General features: G+C 36.2%; 2 protein-coding genes across 2 annotated transcripts in view; one reads left to right on the top strand and one right to left on the bottom strand.

The window, feature by feature from the left end:
- Positions 1 to 22607, top strand: part of LOC112039677 (dihydrolipoyllysine-residue succinyltransferase component of 2-oxoglutarate dehydrogenase complex 2, mitochondrial) — a 47875-nt gene that overhangs the window by 2437 nt on the left and 22831 nt on the right. The gene's annotated exons all lie outside the window — the stretch shown is intronic.
- Positions 11389 to 15354, bottom strand: LOC112039699 (uncharacterized). The gene is made up of 2 exons (XM_024072595.2): positions 14977 to 15354; positions 11389 to 11998 (listed from the first exon to the last, which is right to left on the bottom strand). Exons 1-2 carry the CDS (start codon positions 15257 to 15259, stop codon positions 11616 to 11618), a joined length of 666 nt encoding a protein of 221 aa, XP_023928363.1. The 5' UTR covers positions 15260 to 15354; the 3' UTR covers positions 11389 to 11615.

The raw sequence follows: 22607 nt of genomic DNA, 5'->3' as shown, positions 1-22607 counted from the left end.
ACATATTTAAGAATAAACTCAATCACACTCAATCAATTCCAATACCCATATATAAATCCAACCAAATTGGGAATCTATCGAGATATTATTAAGTGTGGTAGGATGTATTGAATATTAATAAATTTTAAATAAAATGCTGATGTGGCAATCACTTATTAGATGGTGTAAAACATAGGTTTTACACCCCATCCTTATAGAATTTAATCTCTTTTTTTTTATATAGCAAAAGATAGAAACTTTTCAGCATCGTAGTTGCAGGAAGAACAAATTTGGTCTAAAGCTTTCATTCTACTAGGTTGTTACTTTGGAAACCTACTACTTGTACCTTATCATAGGCGTGAAACAATTAGTAGACACGTTGAGAGGTCTTAGAACTAGGCAGTTCCTTAGGTGCAATGTTTAGAAAGTATTCCCTGGAGCTGACAATTATATTTGGAATTTGGCTTATATATATATATATACATCAAACTTAAACAACGCACTTCCGGTTATCAAAACTTCCTAACCTAATCTCACAATCATTCCAAAGCCTCAAAACTCAACCCATGTCAGAGCTAAATCTTCTCCTTAGAAGAAAACTGAGAAAAAATTGTGGGCCCTTTTTTTGTGACTGGCCAAGACCAATGCAACTATGGGTCTGCTAGAGTTCGGGCTTATCTGGGCCGAGAAACACGCTGAGGATTTGGGGGGTCGGGCTTAGTTCCACAGCAGAAAACTGGATCTGTTTTACCGAATCAATTTGTGCACAAACAACCAATCCAAGAAACCGGCAGAAATATACAAGCATGAAATAGAATATCGGGTTATGCAATAATGATGCCTGATAATATATTAGCAAGTTAGCTTTGTGTCCAACCCCACACAAACTATTACAAGTTTCTCACCAGAGATTGGGTTACAAGACCTTGGGCCCCAACTCCCACAGTCTTGTATGTCGGGCTCAAAACCCCACAAAATTAGTGATACTTGAAGAAAACTGTAGAAACAGTATTTTGTATTGAAGCAAGAACAAAAAGAAACTGTGATTGAATATTGAAGCACTGAGAACAAAGGTTGAGAGAGAGAGAGAATAGTCTTGTATTTGATTTCTTACTTAATTACAATTTGTAGCTCAGAGTTCTACTTAAAATACAAATCCTATCAATAACTGAATAACAATTATCTTCACATTATGCAGATCAGATCCGTAAAACCAAGAAGGGAAGCAACTAATCTCAAGTGATTTTCGCATCATTGCTAATTGATCTTTGAGCTCATTACATGACACCGTTTTCAGTCTTTTATACTCAACCATTAGTGTAAGTGAAACAGTGCATTTAATAATAGAACCTTTAGGGATACGGTGCATTTCAACCACATTCAAAAAGTCCAACGGTAACTCCCAAATCACCTTCTTCCTCGAGCCTTCTCCGGTTTCTCTAATTAAGAACCTCAAATTAACCAAGAGTTTGTGTCGTTGATGAAGAAAAGAAGGTGTAGACAAGGGTTTGGTAAATATGTCAATTAAATTATCTTTACCAAAAATAAAACAAATACACAAATCTCTGCTCAAAACCTTTTCACGCACATAGTGATAATCCACTGTGATATGTTTTGTGCAAGAATGAAAAACTGGATTTGCAAACAAGGCAATAGCAGAGACGTTGTCACACCAAATGACAGGGACATGAGAGAGAAAGAGTCGCAATTCTTTGGACAAGATGCGAAACCAAGAGACTTCTATAGCAGTGGTGGCTAAGTCGCGATATTCAGCCTCAGTAGAAGAGCGAGACACAGTTGCTTGCTTCTTTGCGAACCAGGAAATGGGACATGGACCAAGAAAAACAAGAAGACCAATGGTGGAGCGACAGTCAATGGGATCACCAGCCCAGTCTACATCTAAAAATGCAGTGAGAGTTAAAGGGCCAAGAGTGAAGGAGATGCCATGATGTAAAGTACCACAAATATATCTGAGAACCCATTTGGCAGCCCCCAAATGAGTAGAGGTAGGCTTGCTCATGAATTGGCACAATTGATGGACACTAAATGCAAGGTCAGGTCTAGTAAAGGTTAAGTGTTGAAATGCCCCACCATGCTTCTATACTCAGTGGGATCAGTTAGAGAGACACCATCATGGGGAAGTAATTTAGTGGATGGACAACATGGAGTCTTAGTTGGTTTAGAGTTCTCCATGTGGAACCTCTGAAGAACATCAGAGGCATACTTGGACTGAGTGAGAGTGAGGCCAAACTAAGTTCTAGTGATCTGGATGCCCAAGAAGTAATGTAGAGAACCAAGATCTTTAAAATCAAAGATAGCACTTAAGGCAGCAATGAGATGTGATATATGTTTGGAGTTGTTCCCAGTGATGATAATGTCATCTACATATAGTAGAAGATAGATGATGGTGTAAGTGGAATGAAAAATGAATAGGGAACTATTAGCCATAGAGGCAGTGAACCCAAGATAAAGGAGATGAAAGGTGAACCTCTCAAACTAGGCCTTTAGAGCCTGTTTAAGACCATAGAGAGACTTATGTAGTTTACACACATAGGATGGATGATCAGCATCTACATACCTAGGAGGTTATTGCATATAGACCTCTTCCTTGAGGTGTCCATGTAAGAAAGCATTAAACACATCCAACTGCCTTAAAGGCCAATTACAACTGACTGCAATAGCAAGAACAAGTCTGACAATGGCTAGCTTGATGATTGGATTGAAGGTCTTAGAATAGTCTATACCTGCCTGTTGTTGGAACCCTTTAGCCACAAGTCTAGCTTTGTAACGAGCAATGGTGCCATCACTGTGTAGCTTAAGCTTGAAAACCCACTTACACCCAACCAAATTTGCATGAGGAGAAGCTAGAACCAAAGCCCAAGTATGGTGCTTCTATAAGGCTTAATATTCAGCATCCATGGCTTCACACCATTTAGGATATTTGGAGGCTATTTTGTATGTAAGAGGTTCTGTGTTGGTGTAATCTAGGACTATTTTATAGCATAGTCTGGTTTTAGGCATAATAATGCCACTCTTGGACCTAGTCTGCATAGGGTGCAAATTAGGAGTAGCAGGGACAGGGATGGGACATGTAGGAACTGAAGACGGAATTGGTGTAAAGGAGGAAGCTTCTGGCAAAGGTTCAATGGCCATGGATGGAGGTGTAGGGTGAGGTTAAGATGGATTTGTAGGTATGGAGATAGAAGGCAATGGTGCGGTATTTGTCAGTGGAGATGCAGATTGAGTAATAAAGGAATTGGAAGGCACTGAAGAAGTGGTTGGAGATGTGCAAGGACCCAAAAGTGATGGTTGATTGGAAGAGTGAAGGTAAAGGAGATTTGACAACACTGAAGTTGAAGAAGATGAAGAGGTAAGTGATTTGCTAAGAGTGGGGAAAGGAAACTTAGTCTTATTGAATAAGACATGACTTGAAGTGTATAAATGTTGAGATTGGACATCAAGGCAAAGATATCCTTTAGAAGTGAAGGAATAACCTAAGAACAGACACTCTTTAGTTCTTGGCTCAAGCTTGTGATTGAAGTAAGACCTAAGGTGGGGATCGCAGGCACAACCAAAAATCTTCAATAGGGACAAACCTAGATGAGATGAATAAAGTTGGAACCAAGGTGAGACAAAATTTAGGACTGAGGTGGGTAGCAAATTGATGAGAGAAACTACTGTGAGAGCAGCATAGGACTAGTAGGCAGTGGACACAGAAGCTTGAGATAACATGGTTGTAGTAGTTTTGATAAGATGCCTATGTTTACTCTCAACAAGGCCATTCTGTTGTGGAGTATAAGGGCAAGAAAGTTGATGAGTAATTCCATGTTGTTGAAGATAGGATTTAAAGGCAGAAGAGGTATACTTACCTCCATTCTCAGATCTTAATGTTTTGATTTTGGAGGAAAACTATGTTTCAATCATGGCTTTAAACAATATAAACTTGGAAAAGACCTCAGATTTTGACTTAAGGAGATAAATCCAAGTTAATCGTGTGAAGTGATCTATAAAAAGTACATAATATTTAAAGCCATCAATAGATTGCACAAGTGCAAGACCCACACATCAGAATGTATCAATTAAAAAGGAGAGGATGCAAGAAATTGAGACTTAGGAAAAGAAAGATTATGCATTTTTCCATATATGCAATAAGCATGAGTGAAGTACATCAATACATTTATTTAGAACAGACTTGAAATGAGGAAAAAGAAGTTTGAGAACTTAATCATTAGGATGACCAAGTCGCATGTGCCAAAGTGTTTTATTGAAACTAATGGACTTAGCAACATTAGTGCAGACCTTGGAAGACAAAGTAACCTGAAGAGCCTTATAAGGATAGATAGGATAAACTCCATCGTCACTCTTGTTCTAGTAAAGAACTTTCCCCGTGGCCAAAGCTTGAATTGAAAGGATATTTTCATCAAAACAACACCAACACTTATTATCTTGACAAATTTTGTGAACAGAAGCAAGATTGGATGAAATAGATGCTAAGAACATTATTAAGATGAAGGGTTGAGTATGAAGAAGGGATAAGTGCTTTACCTATATAAGTGATTGGTAGATTTTGCCCATTGCCAACCATGAGGTGATCTTGGCCAATATAAGGCTTTGGAAAATTAGGTTGATTTAGGTTTGCAATGACATGATCTATGGCTGCACTATCAACAAGCCAAGGTTGCTCTTGTGTAAGGATAGCATTAGAAGCTGTAGCCATTGCTGAAAATTTTGTAGGTGGATGCTTGCCCTAATAGGCATAATCCATCCTATGATAGCAGTCAATGGTTAAATGTCCAAGCTTGCCACAGATTTGACAAATTGGCCTTCCTGATCTGGGACTAGCAGCAGTTGCATTGGACTGGTTTGACTAAAATTGTGAAAATTGATTGAAGTGAGTTGATTGATTATTTGAACCTCTACCTCCTCTATTTTTATAATTTCCTCTGCCCCTTCCTCTATTGTATTGATTGTAGTTGCCATTAGACTTTGAGGTGGAAGTGGTTGCCATAGCAAAGATTGGATCTTTGACATCCAAACCTTCATTGATTGATTCTTCTTCCATTCAACATGGTTGAAAGCTCATCAAAGCTTAATTGAGTACTCCTGGTCCTAATTGCAGACCTAAAAGCATTATATTCTTTTGGTAGACCTTTAACTGTGATGTGAAGCAGCTCTTCATCATCTATAATCACACCAATAGCTAGTAGTTTATCTCTAACTACTTTGATTTTCTGTAGATAAAGATTCGCAGTGTCTGCTCCTTTCTTGAGGTTATGCAATTCACCTTTGAAATTCATTATGTGTGATCTAGAAATGGATGAAAACCTATTCTCCAAGACTTTCTAGACCTCCATAGTAGATGAGCAACCTACTATAAGAGACAAGATGGAAGGTGAAAGAGTGGAACTCATGAATGTAAGCAAAGCTTTCTCCTTTGAACTCCAGAGTAAGCAATTTGGATTCAAAATTGTAGTAGAAACACCAAAAAGATCTTTCAAGAACTTCTCAGGAATCAATTGAGGTTTATCCAGTATTTCAAAGAGTGAATAAGTTTCCAAAACCATTAAAATTTGGTGCTTCCATACTATATAATTTGTTTTCTAACTTGACAGTCATCATATTGGCCATGTTTGAAAGAAGAAGGAGTGGCTAATTCATCACATTTGTTGAAGAACTCGAAGAAGTTGAAGAGGAAGCCATTGTTGAGCTCGAGGAAGCCACTAATGAACACTAAGCAGGAATCACTTGCTCTGATACCATGAAGGAAACTATAGAAACAGTATTTTGTATTAAAGCAAGAACAAAAAGAAACTGTGATTGAATATTGAAGCACTGAGAACAAAGGTTGAGAAAGAAATATCGAGAGAGAGAGACTGAATGATCTTGCATTTGATTTCTTGCTTAATTACAATCTGTAGCTCGGAGTTCTATTTATAGTACAAATTCTATCAATAACTGAATAACAATTATCTCCACAATATGCGAATCAAATTCATAAAACCAGGAAGGAAAGAAACTAATCTCAACTAATTTTCATGCCACTGCTAACTAATCTTTGAGCTCATCACATGACACTGTTTTCAGTCTTTTTATACTCAGCCATCAGTGTAAGTGAAACGGTGCGTTTAACGATAGAACCCTTAGTGATACGATGCGTTTCAACCAAATTCAAAAAGTTCACAGTAACTCCCAAATCACCTTCTTCCTCAAGCCTTCTCTAGTTTCTCTAATTTAGAACCTCCAGGACCTTCATCATCTTCAACAATATTGAGTTATGATATCAGACATTATTTTCTTCCTATATATTGGAAAATGGGAATTCTGGGCTGTTTGTCATATTGAGTTGCTAAGTAGTGTGATGATGCCCTGAACCTTATGGAGTGCTTCCTTTATAAACCCATGGCTTTAAGGTAACTCTATTATGCAATTTTCTTGGTTCTACTATTCTTCCTTGAGGAGTGGCAGTCCCTAAACGGTTTTTGCCTTATTTGGTCATATTTCACTCTCCTAGTAAACCAGGTCCCAGAGTTGTCTTGGTTCTTTCCTATTACAAAAAATTCCTCCCTTAAGTAGATCAAACAACATGGTGGATGTTGTGCTAGGTTGCACGGACACGCCATTTTTGGCATCGTGTCGGTGTCTGACACGTATCGGACACCGGAATGGCCACGACGCGCCAGATTCCGGTGTCCGGCGGTGTCCCTTTTTTTTTTTCGCTTCTTCGACACGGCTCCGACACGGCGCCGACGCGGCTTCGACACGGCGCTGACACGGATCTGACGCGTCCGACACGCCAGCAGCGAAAAAAAAAAAAAAAAAACTGTGCCGGCGTACCCCCCCTAAAAAAAAAAAAAAAAAAACTGTGCCGGCGTACCCTCTCTCTAACCTCTGCCCGCTGCCGCTGCCCTCTGTCCCTCGCCGGAGCTAGATCGGGCCGATTGGAGAACTCCATAGACGTCAACGCTGTGCCGGCGTACCCTATCCCTTCCAATCGGCGAGCTCCTCCTCTCTCCTTCTTCTTCTTCTTCTGCTTCTTTTTCGTTTTCTTTTTCTTCGCAGAACCAGCTGCCTTCTGTCTTCTTCTGTTTATTTAAACTTTTATAATACTTTTTTATATATTACCTCTTTGTTTTGTGTGTCAACTGCCAACCCACATGAAAGTCACTTTCAAACTTTCAACTTCAAATTTAAACTTTTGAGCACCATATATCAATGCCATGGTGTCATTAATATGCCATTGGTCCAAAAGAAAATAATTTATATTATTATTTTGACTATTACTTTTAGTATTATTATTAGTATTTGAACGTAGCTTATTTAAATTTTTGGTTTGTAATATAAACATTTTATGTATATTATTGTATTAATTTGGGTGTTAATTTATTTATTCATAATTTTTACATAATTTAAATTCTAGACATAAATGTATTTTATGTCTAAAAATATTTAAAAATATGCCTAAATATAAAATTTAATTAATTATTTAACCGCCGTGTCGTGTCCTTATTTTTCAGAAATTGCCGTATCTCCGTGTCCGTGTCCGTGTCAATGTCCGTGCAACATAGATGTTGTGGGTATGGGTCCTTCTGCAGAAGCATAGGGATAACTATGTGAAGCTTATGGGTTGTAAAAGTGACTTAGCAAGTCTATGTTATTTTCACCTAGGTGGCATAGATGTCCCATCAGTAGAGCACCCATTTAAAGCTATTGGGTGATTTTGCTACATTTGGGGCTTCTTTTCTTTTGTATTTTCCTTTCTTGATCTTTAAAGGAGACTACTTTACTCTTATACCTTCATTTACTTTTAGGAGACATTTGGTTCGCTTGATGGTATATTATACTGTAGTATTATATTTTTTATTATTAACCAATCTGAATACAATAATTTTATTTGTTCTACCAATGCTTTATTAGTCAAATTGCACCCAAGAGGCGCAACATCATGGATGACATTTTCCTCCTGGAGGTTTGCAATATGCTTTTACGAGATTTTGTATGTTCTGCAATGCCACGGCTTGCTTTTTGTTAAACTGTATTATCTTGTCTTTTTCTCCCTTAAATCCCTTTACAAGGAGGCTTGGCCTTTGGTGGGTCAATTCATTTTTTCCATTGAACTTCTACACCGATTGCCTTTGGGCCTTTGCAACCTTGTTCAAGGTCCTTTATTTACATCTATTCTTAGGCTCTTTACAACAGGGATGGAGCCAGGACTTGGAGTTAGGGAGTGGCTCTACTACTCGCTATGTACGGTAACTCCGACTTTTGACTTTATTGCTTTACCACTAAGGATTTTTATTTAAAATTTTTTAAAGAGTCAAGTTGTTTATTTTGGGTAAAATAGGTTGATTGAGTTTAAATTTTTTAGCTTCATTATTAGTAATTTTTGTTGTTGTGCTAATTTTTTTGGTCGTGTATATTTTGTTTTAGGTTTAATCTATTAATTTTTTTATAGTCTTTAAAAGGTGAAAAATGCTAAAAGTACAAAATTTTTACAAATTGCTAATGTGGTAAGTGGTCATTGATAAGTAAAAAGTAATGCAAGTATGCAAACCAATAAGAATTTGTTACTTCAATAGTTTGTAAAGATATTGTAAAAAATTTTGACTATAACATTACCCTTAAAAAAATTGATGATATTGTTAAGAGGGGCATTATTCAAGGCCTTCTCTCTGCACCCATTCTTGGGCCATGGCGCCCATTTGTAGGCCTTGGCATAAGCTTTCATGGGTTTACTCTTCTTGATCTATTGGTCCCCTGCACTTGAGGACCGTGTTTACTTGATTGGGGGGTAGGTTTCTCTTCTTTTTTTTCTTTTAAATTTTGGGTATCAACAAAACTCAACGATAAAAGGTTCTTACACCACAGAGAATAACACCAATAGAAAAATGAGTCTATTCAATGATCATCTATCATCTTTGGACTTGTGATAAAAGTCATATAACTGAAGAATTTTGCAACGCAAGAAGTTAATGATGTCTATAACGGGAGATCCCAAGTTGGTAGCAACACGACCTAATATTTCAAAGGCCCTCAATTCATTTAACACATAATAATAATAATGTTTGTTACCAAAATGATAATAATAATAATAATAATTATTATTATTATTATTATTATTTAATAGGTTTTCATTATGACAATTAATTTAATAGAAATATTGGGTTTTCTAAGATCCTTACTTCAAGAATAAAAAATCTTTAACTCTTTTTCTTGAAATTCTTAAGTAGACGTGACAAAATTAAACTCCGATCAGATATTCAGACCAAAACTTGAATTAAAAAAAAAAAAATTCAAAGTAAAAATGTATTGAATCGTGACTTGACTCTTTTTTTAGATCGGATGGATTAATTAACCTGACCTGTTACCTAACCCATTTTTTAAAACTGTTTTTTAAATAAAATTCTGACTTATTTTTTTGGCCAGATGCTCATATATATATGTCCAGAATGGATAGTATTTCTATCCCCTTCTTAGAGCCACTATACAAGACTACGCTGTCTCCAAAAAAAAACTTCTTCCTTTTCCAACAACAAATCACTCGGCTCGTTCATGAACACCTAAAGCTCCGGATTCATAGACCCCACTTGATGAGCTTATGTAAATTGTTAGAACTTTGTTAATTTTATTACTCTCCTTGGAATTTAACCAATAGTTTCTCTCCAAGCGCGAGTGGGAACCAGAGTCTAGAATTTTATTCTTTAGTCCTTCAGCCCACCTTTATTATTGTTTTGCCATGCATCTTTAATAGCATCCTCACATTCATCATTTTTTTTTTTAGAGAGAAACTACCATTTTTTTTTTTTTTAAGTTTCAACCTATGACGTTAGCTCTTAATAATACTCTTTATTATCAGACTAAAACACCAATCAGTTTTTAGTATAAACGGAGATTGAACTCCAAATCTCTTATTCAACCGTTAAAGACTTCACCAGTTGAATTAACTGAAGCTCATTCTTTACATTAATCATAGTTAATCAAACAGCCTCAAAATGAATAATTTCTTAATGGGCTTTATGTTTTATACAACAATTAATGGGCTTAATGTTTATACAAACTGTTGTGCAAACTAATATTTGGGCTCAGTTTTATACAAACCGTTGTGCAAACTAATACTTGTACTTAGTCCATAATATTGAAATTTTGAATTATACTACCTGTCACGGGGCCAATCATGGTATTTAAGGGTCCATTTGTTTTGGTGGTAAATGATTTCAGGCTGTCACGGGGCCAATCATGGTATTTAAGGGTCCATTTGTTTTGGTGGTAAATGATTTCAGGAAATCATTTACCACATGACCCCAGTGTTTGGAAGCCAAGGAAAATTTTAGTTTCCGAAAAATATGCTTCAGTTTGACCAAATTTACTCTTTTGACTCGAAAATGGTTTTACACTCTCATTTTCCCTTCAAACCATTTCCGGAAAAGAGCCTCATACGCGCAGAGAGAGAGAGAAAACGAACCAAACCGAGCTCCGATCCACCACCATAGCCCATCGCCAGCGCCCACAAGCCTTCAACTTCGCCGGCGCCACGAACCAACGAACCCACAAGCCTTCGACTTCGCCGGCGGCACGAACCCACGAACCCGCGAGCCTTCGACTTTGCCTTCGCGCCACAAACCAATCTTCGACTTCGTCAGCGAACCCAGAGCCCATATCACCACGGAAGACCGATCCACCGAAGATCGCATCACCCCAGACCGATCGCACCCCACCGAGATCGCATCACCACCGATCTCTCTTCCTCGCTCTCTCAGTTTGGCCGACCGGTGGATTTGATTGAATGGATCTCTCTTCCTCACTCTCTCAGTTTGACCGACAGGTGGATTTGATCGTGTTATTGTGATTTTTTTTTTAAAAGTTTATATGTTGAAATTTTCTATTATAAAATTTGTTTGGTAACTGAGAAAATGTGAGAAAATAGTAAGAAAATAGCATTTTCAAATGCAACCAAACACATGAAAATATTTTCTAGGAAAATTTGAATAATACTGCCAAACACTTGAAAATATTTTCCTTTTTCGGAAAATAACATTTCCAAAATATTTTACGGGAACCAAAAAGACCCTAATTGACATTTTTGAAAATTGTATATTTACCTATTATGCACTCAATTACTATTAAATCCTTTTATTGTCACGGTAATTTGTGCAAGATTTAACAAGTGGAAAATACATATTTTCAATTTTTTTTTTTCATGTGAAAAAATGGTCGACTCAATCTAAAACCTGATTGACACAATCTATTTCTAGCCCATTTAGAACTCAAACCCATTTTGACCCGAACCCAATTAGTCCAACTTGACCCGTTTGCCAAGTTGACCTTAGGCTACCTTCTCTGTAGGTCTATTGAGTCTATTACGGCCAAGGTTTTAGGCTTCTGACCTAGTATATATACATTCTAATGCCAAAGTAAATTCCAAACTGCACTTTAATATTAAAACCCCTAGTTCTTTTTTTCATTTTTTGGATCTGGGTATTACATTCTCCCTTTTCACCATGCTTCGCATATAAACATAATTAGACCAATTGTAACAACTGCACCCCTGCATTTTCTTTCCTCTCCTAAATGCAATTCTAAAGTACTCATACACATAGATATAGACCCAGAAAATTGTTCCTTACTAGGTATGTGCTCCCTCACATATTCTTTCTGTTATCGGGCTGTGTCAAACTTTGGTCAATTGACTCTAACTGGTTGCGAAGGTTTTGATTGTCTTCCAGCAATCGGTCATACTCCAGAAGGAATCCCTCAGATTGCTTTCTTAAAGCCTCAGCTTCAGCTTCTGCTGTCTTTGCCTCCTTTGCTTTTGTCTCACATTCAGATTCCAGCTTCTTGATCTTTGCCCTCAGTGTAGCAATCTCTTCTCCCATGGCTTTAAGCTCCTCTGCACTGCCATTCTTCCCATCCTCAAAATTACGATTTTGTTTCTTTGCAGCCTCCATGGCTTTCCTAAGTAAGCGAAGTTCTCTGATATAATAATGTAATCTATCTATCATCAGTGAGAGGAAGAGCATGAATCCTGCATGTAACACATTATGTAATTTATTAAACTCAACACAATAGCACTCATTCAGCCAAAAAATAAAAACAATAGCATTCAAACAAATGAAACCAAATGAAGAAGCCAGCAAATTGGGAAGGCAAGTCTTTTATGTCATCTGAAAGCTGCTCAGCACAATAGTAATCCCAAAAGCATTTATTTAGCAAATAACAGTAATAAAAATTTTAATAACCAACACACAGATTCAGAAGTGAAAATGGACAAGACAGGTCCTTTAACCCATAAGATAAATGAAACATTACAGAACCCCACTTGCCAAGGAAAAAAATAAAAAATTTCACTAAAAAAAGGAAAAAGAAATAAAAATGTATAGTGAATATTCCACCCTTGCAAACTTAAATCTATTATACATTTAGGGTTTCTTCTTCATTATTATTTTCTTTTCTGGGGGAATGATTTAATTATCCGTTAATCTGTAAGTTCAAGATGTAGGGACCTGACTTAAATTGTATCCCCCTAAGTGTTTAAGAAATCCAAATGTCTTAAAGCAGAGTAAAAATGGATACATGATACCAAAGAAATTTCAATAAATGTGGACATGCCTATCAAGCAATTTTTGACACCAGCAGTTCTCTTGGAACACTTCAAGTATTTTATGACTCCTTGTATAGTGACTAAATCCAATTGATTAAGAGAATAAAGTGGAATGCCAATCTCTGAAGTTATCAGAGGGCAAAGAAACTGCAGGCTGGCCCTGTGAAAGTAACAGCCCTTAAACCAAGGGTTAGAAACAAATTCCAATATGCATTATTTAGATATGGCAACTGACAGGTGGCCACTAACAACAGAGCCAACCAACAAGCATAATAACTAGAGAAAAGCCTTACTGTTTAAAACTAAACTAAATGGCTGGATCAATAAAACATTTTCACCGATTACTCCTAATAGTAGAAGAGAATGCAAAGAGAAAAAAATAATAATAATAATTAATAAATAGTAGTGTAGGGACATGAAGCAATGAATTACCCACAATGAGAAAACAGCATCTAAGCATACTGTAGGGGACCTAGAATAAAACCAGACAAACACTGACTTCCAAACAGAGAACACTGAAAATTTTTATAGCAAATATCCATAAATCCTCTACCTAAGCACTTACCTGTTGCTCTGGGAAAATGGTTAAACATTCTAAAATTTTATGTACCATATAAAAACCATTATATATATAACTGAGCCTAGCCTTGAAAATAAAACATTTGAAACAATAAAAATATGTTCTGCTGGAGCTTATCATAGAGAATCGCCCTTATATGTTAATTCTTGAGTACTGAAAATATTCTATATCATTTGCTAACCTGAAATATCAACAATTCTTAATCTATGCCATCGTAACTAATACTGTCTAAATCTCCGGCAATAAACAGGTCATAGATGACCAACAATTTCACATCCTCCTCATGTATCCTTTTCCTTCGTTATGTTTTAGGTGGCTAGAATTTAGATTGTCTTGCCCAAGACTGTAAAAGGCCATTATGCATAAACCACAGGGCAACATATCCTACAAAGCCACTAGAAAAGATTAATAAATAGCTATTATAAATAAACACTCTTATGTGTGTTTGTGCAGGCCCATAAAATTGCTTGAGATGACCAAGTGAGGCATCCTTATATGCTTGCTATGAACTCTCCCTTCAATTAGTTGATTCCCATCCATTTCTCGTATGCATCTACAATCCGTTTATATCAGGCCATTGTTGGGCGGCACTACTAAAACAGAGCACAAAAGGCCTTAGAATTATGCTTCTGAGTTCAATCCCTTATCCCTAGACAAAGTTGGCCAAGCTTAGCGCTTAAATTTTTTACCTAGATGCACTGAGGGCCTTGGCATTTGCTCCAGTGCATTGGTTAGTGAGAAAACTATGGGGAGTAGAACAAAACAGTATCAACATGTACCAAAACTGTACCAAATGAAGACAGAGCTCATAGCAAGCACCTACGGAATTCTTATTTGTAATGGCCCAAAAAATATAGAAAAAATTAAAACAATAAATATAAATTTTAAAAAAAAAAATTATGTGCAAATTTTCAATTATTAGGAACCCCAAGAACACAAAAAGTTCAAAACCATCACTAAACCAAGCCTAACACGCTCATCCAATTGATGTAAACAGAACCACCCCTCAATCTGCCATTCCAACACGGTCCCACGACATCACTGAGCCAATGTAACATGCAGGGGCGGAACCATGGGGGAACCCCTCCCAACAAAACCTAGGGTCTGTTTAGTAATGTTGTTACAAAACCTAAGGTCTATTTAGTAATGTTTAGTAATATTGTTCTAGTAACGTTGTTTGCATTTTTATATGAGTAAAAAAGTGTGAAAATAACTGTAATGTTATTTTAGCACTAAAAACTGTTGTTTAAGTGCATTCACCAAACACCCCCCTAATATTCCAAAATCAAGCTTCTTTATTGAAAATATTTTTTTAACTCTCCTAATGTAGTCAAGGAAAACATTTTCTTATATGTAACCTTAAAATTATAAAATGGTATATTCATGTAATACCCTCTCTAACCAATGTACTGAATTTTATATATACATATAAACTCTTCTATAGTGTTATATACTTTTTCTTGTATGAAGTAGCTCAAACATAACAATGAATGTAATAATTCTAACACCACAGGCTCAAAAGAATAAATTGAAACCAAGCACAAATCAAAAACACATATTATCACTTACATTTACATTATATTTTCTCTGTCAATAAAATCTTTAGTTTAATTAAATAAGTTAAATTTTGTTCTTATACCTTAGTATTTGGCTCATTGGCTACACTCATTCAAATTTAATAATCAAATTTAACCAAACATCACATTGCACGTATTTTTTTCTATTGCCTAAATTTCTGAGTATCCAAACAAAATATAAAATTAAAAAAAAAAAAATTAGGGCAAGAGAGAAATTAGTAATGAGATGAGTAATTAGTAATTACCCATAAGAGAAGCTTCGAGCATGTGCTTGGACATGAGGACCTGGTCCGTCGGATTGGCGATGCCACCCTCGATCGTACGGTTCTGAATTTTGATCATGCTATAGACGCTGGACGAGAGGACGACGACAACGGTGGCGGCGATGGTCTTGACCATGATAGGACCCCGGCCGCGCTTGAGGCGATCCAAGGTTATGATGACGAGCTTTCGCAACGGAGTCCTGAAGAGGAGGGTTAGGATCAGAGCCATTTGGGCCAAGATCACGGTATAGAGTACTTGTATCATTCTCTCTCTCTGTTCGTGAGCTTTTTAGTTTTTAGAGACTTCAAAAAGACTGACTGGTAAGTGTTTCAATTTCAAGTTTCTAATAATTGCTTGAATTTTAGATATGTATTTATATAATGACGAATTTTAAGGGGACGGGTGGAAGTGGGTCCGGCTGGACGCGCAACGGACACGCCACGTGTGCAGAATGTCCATCTCGCCTACTGGACTAGGTAGCATCCAAGTCGGTTGAAGAGAAGTGTCGGTACGCGCAGTTTTTAATTGCCCAAAATATCACCACACATGGCTGCCCATAACCATTCAACTGAAAACTGATGACTCCCCATAACTTTCGTCACACTCGCTCTAAAATTTTAGAAAAAGCCTTCCACCATGCAAAATTACACAATTTTTGAAACAATTTTTTGGCAACTTATAAGTGGTAAGTCGTCACTTTTTTTACACCACGGCAAGTTGTGATGAAAATTGTAAAAAATTTCGTAGTCTTAGCCTTATTTAAAATTTTAACCAAATTTTATTTCCTACAATGTCGACATTTTTTTTTTTTTAATTATCATTTTTATTCCATTAGTTTTTGTTTATGTTTTAAAATAATCTCTAATATTTTATGTGAAAGAATGTAAAGACTGAATATCAGATTGAAGTAAGTTAAAATATGATTAATCACAACATACGTGTTTAAATATTGTGAAAAGGCAATTTGTGTTGAAAAGTATGATTTACTTTCCACAAATGGAAGACAAAAATCAAGGAATTGATTGCTTAAGGGTAAAGCAAGGGATGGAGCAATCAATTCTATTGATATAAAATTAAAATCAAAATATCCATGTAATAAATTGATAATTGACATATTTTTAAATTCTATAAATCTTATTATATATGGGATTTCTTGTAATGTGTTATCAATCAAGCGAATTCAAGATATAGTCATTTGGCTTTTGATGGTATGGGTACAGGTCGGTCTTACTGAACCATGTGAATTGCTTCCGTTCTTTCTATCTCTTATTTTATTTATATTCCATACTATTTCAAATTTTAAAAATTAAGTAATATCTCAAGCTTCTTTTCAGCTCAAACCTTTTACATCCATTAATATTCTTGTCAACTCTAAGATGCAGAGTGTTGGATGAGTATGATTCTGATTCATCTGCACTACATTTTTTTTTCAGAAAATTTGCTCCCGTTTCATACTTTCATAGGCTCCCTTGATCTCCTTTCAAAACTTGCAATAATATGTTGGAGAGAAGCAGAGCAAAGAGCATATCGTTGCTTCAATCAAAAAGTTTTTCCTTTCAGTAAATCATTCCCATCGCATAATATGTAGAAAATCTCAAAATGGCCATCAATAATTAGTGTTATAACATCAAAAGAAGTATTATGTCATTTAAAATGAGTTATCATCCCATACATGGGGAAATAAAATTTTAAATAATATTACACCATTTATACATTTGGATACATGGAAATTAAAATAAAAAATATGAAATGATTTCTCACAACTTAAAAGCTAATAAAGGGACGCATATCTATAAGATTTTTATGTTTACTTCAGTGATGAAAACTAATATTTGTAGCAATTCTATTATAAATTTTCTTATATAGGTCATATAAACTAATGTATCAACTCTTTAAACATAATAAAAAAAATTATATATTTATTACACTATTTACATGACACCAACTAACCAACCACATTCATTAGGGTCAATTTCAATAATAAAATTAGTTTTAGTATTATTCTTTTAAAAAAATTTATTTTATTCTTTTGGCTAAATTACAAATTGATAGACTTGGTAAACATGTTTGTTCGGGTTGGGTTAATTGGGTTATGTGTTAGAAATGGGTCGTCCTAAATGGGTTGTGAGTAGGTCTGGTTAATTGGTTTGTAGGTTGAATTGATTGGATTACGGGCATGGTTTTCAGACTCGGGCCATTCATTGAACTGTAAAAGAAAAAGGTTCAAGGTTCTTAAGGTCGAATTGAGGTTAGATTGCGGTCGAACCGTGATGACGTCATAATTAATTTAATAATTATTATAAATATAAATATAAATATTAAATCAATAAAAATAGAAAAATTAACTAAAATAGTCTAATTTAATATAGAGATCTATCTTTCAAATATTTTTTATATCATAACTTTTACAAGACAAATAAGAAATGTCAAATCCTAAGCAAATATAAATAGAGTATATCTTTATTTATTGAGTATATCTTTATTTATTAAGTATATCTTTATTTATTTACATGTTAATCAGTAAAACTTGTGATAATAGTAATAATAATGATAATAATAATAATATAATAATTATTATAATATAAGAATGAGAAGGACACTTACCTCAAATAAAATAAAATATTTAAATTATCTAATAATTTAAAAATTAAAATAATTATTTAATAATTTATAATTATAAGTATAAGTATATCTATTTCCAAAAACAAACTGTAAATATTATAACAATATTATAATATTTCACACAACTTTTGTTACAATTCGCTATATAATAAGTTATGAGCAATGAAAAAAACTATAGATGTATATGAGTTTATATTTTTATCACTCACAACTTATGACAAAAATTGTTTAAAATGTTGTAATATTAGCATTGTTCTAAATATAAATTTGTTGCAATACCGTGGCAATATGGAAATACACGTACATTATGTCATGTCATGTTGGGCTCACAGGCCAAAGTTGAAAAGAAGTAATGAAGAGCTTTCACGTGGAGAGCTCATCTTTTATTCAAAAATTAAAAGCTTTCAATATTTCCAATGCTAGGCAGCTAGTGTCAGTGTACTGTAGTCATGTGGAGAGCTTAGGAAACTTCAAAAACGAATACAAAAAAAAGAAAGAGAAAGTGAGAAACCAGACCACATACATATAACAAAGTTCAGCAAAAAAAAAAAAAAAAAGAGGGAGATGGACAGAGAAGAAAGAAAAAAAAAACAAGAAGAAGAAGAAGAAGTAGCAGTTGCTTCACGGTGTCACCCCTACTTCATCGTTGTCTTCTTCCTTTTCTCCTTCTTCTCTGTTTTCTTTCCTTACAAATGAGTTTCAGATCTGAAAAAATGAAACCGTGCAAACCGCAAATACCGGCCATGGTTCGAGCAGTTTCATGCTTTTTTCACATTAAGAGGTTCTTAGTTCTAATAGAAATGCAATAGGGAGAGGTTCACGATTAACTGGGTCAAACCGTACGATCTGGTCCAAGTCTGAGAACCATGATTACGGGTTGACCAATATGTTTTTCATATGACATATGCCAAAAAAAAGTAATAGTAATAATAATAATAACAAGAGAACAAATAATAATTACAGGTTGAACTATGTATGTTTTTTTTTTTTTAGAAACATTGAACTATGTATGTATGTCTTCCTTTCAATACAAATAAGAGAAAAATTAACAAATTACTAAAAAATAAAAAGTTAAATAACACATAAATTCTAAAATTTACCCAATTCATAGTTCACCATCACCACAAAAAGAATTGGAAGAAGAAAAAAAAAAACTAAATTTTGTGGACCATAATTTTTTTTAGGTACAATATATCATTACCAAAAATACTAAATGTACATGTGAAACTATTAAAAATGAATATACCATATTGTCCAATCTGGATTTGATATGTGGGGCAAGGGGGAACAATTTAAAAATTGTTGGGTTGGGTTGTGTTGTGGGTTGACCTTACCCAACTTGGAGTTAAGTGGGTTGAGTATGAGTTGACTCTTTTTTCTTTGGGTTTGGGTTGGGTTATCAAGTCTAGTTCCAAATTTTCAAGATCTACAAATTGTCATTCTAACTTTTCCCAAAATTCAATTTAGTTTTGTAATTTTGATTTATTCATTCTAGTTGTAAGGGAGTGTTCCTCCAGTTGTATTTCACGAGTGAATAATGGCCCCATTCAAAGAATAAGGTGATCTAAGGGACCAACCTTATCCCTTGTCCTCTAGGAGGAAAGGTCTAAGCTTGGTAAAGGGAATAAGGTCCACCCCAAGAAGTAACCCCTTGTCCTCTAATGGGAGCTGATGAAATCTATAGCTCCTTGGACAATTTTGACCAAGGTTGTCTAGCCGATGAAAGAGTTGAAGAAAAGCCCAAACCTAGGAGAAATTATACGGTCCTCATGGTGGATCACGTCACTTGTCCACCATTCCAGTAAAAGACTCCCACTTATTTAAAATTGCTAAGTCAGTATTCAGTTTTTATTTAAAATTCCACAATTTTAAACAGGTAGGAGTCTTTTACTAAAATGGTGGACTACATCACTTATTCACCATAAGAACCTTATAATTTCTCCAAACCTAGAAATGCATTCGAGGAACCAAGGGAGTGGCTCACAAACCAAGCAATAGCCACCTCCGCATTAATTAGGTGTTCCCACCTAACACAAGCCGCATTTATTATTGAATGACCAGCATGAACAATGTTTTACACCTCAAAAGTCTACTTTCATCATCAAAAGGATGAAAGAGACATTTGATGGACAATGGTGAGTCAAAAAATAACCTGGGATCATCATTCCCACTAAGGACGATCAAAGCAAGTGTTATACATTTATTGTGCTCATTGATGTTGAAACGTAACGGATGGAGCAACGGTAACAAGTGAGTTGTGCACTTCAGAGCTCCCATTGATAACGTACTAGCCATTGAACATAAATACAGACATTCATTATCAATTAAGGCAAGGAACAACTATAAAATAAAGGAGCAACAGAATCCAAAGGTACACAAAAATACTCACCCAAAAATCACTCCTAAACAAACTCTCTCCCTTTTTTACTTAAGCATCGAAGTATTTTTGGCAAACACCACACCGATGTGTTCCATCTCTTTCCAAAGCTTTCTTGCATGTTTACATTGGAGACACGACCAACCACAGGATCGTCCATCCATTAAGACAATGATCTCAATTGCTGATTTTTCACACCGTCAGTTTTGCACCATTTGTGGGAACACTAATCATTTAAACCATCTTTCCTAAGTGACAAAAGAGAACCTCATAGCACAAGATGGATGCTAAATAAGCCGCACAGCAAATTCAAACCCTAGCAGCCATTGTGGAGGAATTGACTCTCTAGAATAAAGAGCTAAAAAGAGCCGCTGACTCTCAAAATGAGGAACGACAGTGAACTATTGAGAACCAAAATGAAGAAGAACGCCGGAGGATTAAAGGAAACCATAATGAGGAATAATTAGACAGCTAGGCCAATAGGATGACAAGAGTGTTGAAAGAAAACTCGTTCAAGATGGAGAGCGAGCTCCATAACATGAGAAGAGAGATGGACGAGCTCAGGAATGTAGTAAAGGACAAAGCTGTGGGAAACTTAGATGGAATAATTCGAAGGACGGATTCACCATTCACCACTAAAGTGTTGAATCGCCCTCTCCCACCGAAGTTTCGCCTTCCCCAGTTGGAGTCATTTGACGGTTCAAGAGATCCCTTGGATCACATAAAATCATTCAAGACTTTGATTTTTTGGATCACATAAAATCATTCAAGACTTTGATTTTTTGCAAATGACCACAGAAAAAGTAATGTACAGGACCTTCCCAACAACACTGAAGGGCACAGCCAAGGTGTGGTTCAGCAAGCTACACTTAGGCACTATTGCGAACTTCGAGCAGCTCAGCAAGGGGTTTGTTCATCACTTCATTGGAGGACAACGACACAAAAAGCCAACTGGGCATCTTCTTAACATCCGCCAAGCAGAGGGAGAATCGCTAAGACAATATGTCACGCGCTTCAATAAAGAATTGTTCCAAGTGGATGAAGCGGAAGATCTAGTCATCCTGACGACCTTCCAAGCAGGATTACTACTAGGAGATTTCTTTCTCTTAATAACCAAGAGTCCGCCGAAAATAGTGGCAAAGCTACTTCACAAGGCCTAGAAATATATGAATGTAGAAGATGCAATGACCGCTAAAGGAGTGACAACCAAAAGGAAGCGAGATGAAGGAACTAGCCACAACCTTGATAGGAAGAAGGAAGCTACACTTAGGCACTATTGCAAACTTTGAGCAGCTCAGCAAGGGGTTTGTTCATCACTTCATTGGAGGACAACGACACAAAAAGCCAACTGGGTATCTTCTTAACATCCGCCAAGCAGATGGAGAATCGCTAAGACAATATGTCACGCGCTTCAATAAAGAATTGTTCCAAGTGGATGAAGCGGAAGATCTAGTCATCCTGACGACCTTCCAAGCAGGATTACTACTAGGAGATTTCTTTCTCTTAATAACCAAGAGTCCGCCGAAAATAGTGGCAAAGCTACTTCACAAGGCCTAGAAATATATGAATGCAGAAGATGCAATGACCGCTAAAGGAGTGACAACCAAAAGGAAGCGAGATGAAGGAACTAGCCACAATCTTGATAGGAAGAAGGAAGCACGATGCATTGGACATGCAACAGACAAAAAGAGGAACCTCCTAGATCGAAGGCCTAAGTTCACTAACTTCACTCCCTTAGTAATGCCAATTGAGCAAGTACTAATGCAAATAAAGGACGAGCCCTCTTTGCAATGGCCCAGACCAATTTATGCTTCAACAGAAATCAAAGACAAAACCAAGTAATATAAATTCCACCAAGACCACGGACATCGCACTAACAAATGTAGACATCAGAAGGACCAAGTAGAAACCCTGATCCGTCAAGGGAAATTACAGAAGTTTGTACAAAAATTGGAGTTGTATAGATGACAACAGAGGGACGAGAAAGATAGGAAACCATAGACAGGGGACAAGAAGGCTCCCATAGGAGAAATAAGGATGATCTCAAGAGGATTGGTAGCGAGAGGATCCACCAAGTTGTTGAAGAAAGTGTATGTAAGGGAAGTGAACAACATCCATTCGCGGCTCCCACCTTTGAAGACATGTGGATGCAGCGAGCTTGACATTGTCTTTTCTGAGAAAGACACCCACGATGTCAAATAGCCCCATGACGGTCCACTGGTGATAATGCTTAGAATGGAAGAATTCAACATCCATTGGGTATTGGTAGACAATGAAAGCTCAGTAAACATCATCTATTTGCCAACCTTCCAATAGATGAAGCTAAGCAAAGAAAGGCTTCGACCATTGACTTTCCCATTGGTAAGTTTCACTGGGGACAAGGTCATTCCCAAAGGTGTTGTTAAGCTAAGCATAATTGCTGGCACTTATCTAGCACAAGTCTCCAAGGAGATTAATTTCCTCGTGGTAAACTGCCCGTCGACGTACAATGTCATCCTTGGACGACCAATACTTAACAAGTTGAAAGCGGCGACGTCAAGCTATTATCTAAAGGTAAAATTCCCTACAGCCCACGGCATAAGGGAAATTAGAGGAGACCAAGTACTCATAAGG

Source organism: Quercus suber, unplaced genomic scaffold (genome assembly GCF_002906115.3).
Source record: "Quercus suber isolate HL8 unplaced genomic scaffold, Cork oak 2.0 scaffold_155, whole genome shotgun sequence".
In the NCBI taxonomy this organism is placed as follows: domain Eukaryota; kingdom Viridiplantae; phylum Streptophyta; class Magnoliopsida; order Fagales; family Fagaceae; genus Quercus; species Quercus suber.
The sequence above is the reverse complement of the archived record's forward strand: the minus strand, read 5'-3'. Positions and strand labels throughout refer to the sequence as shown.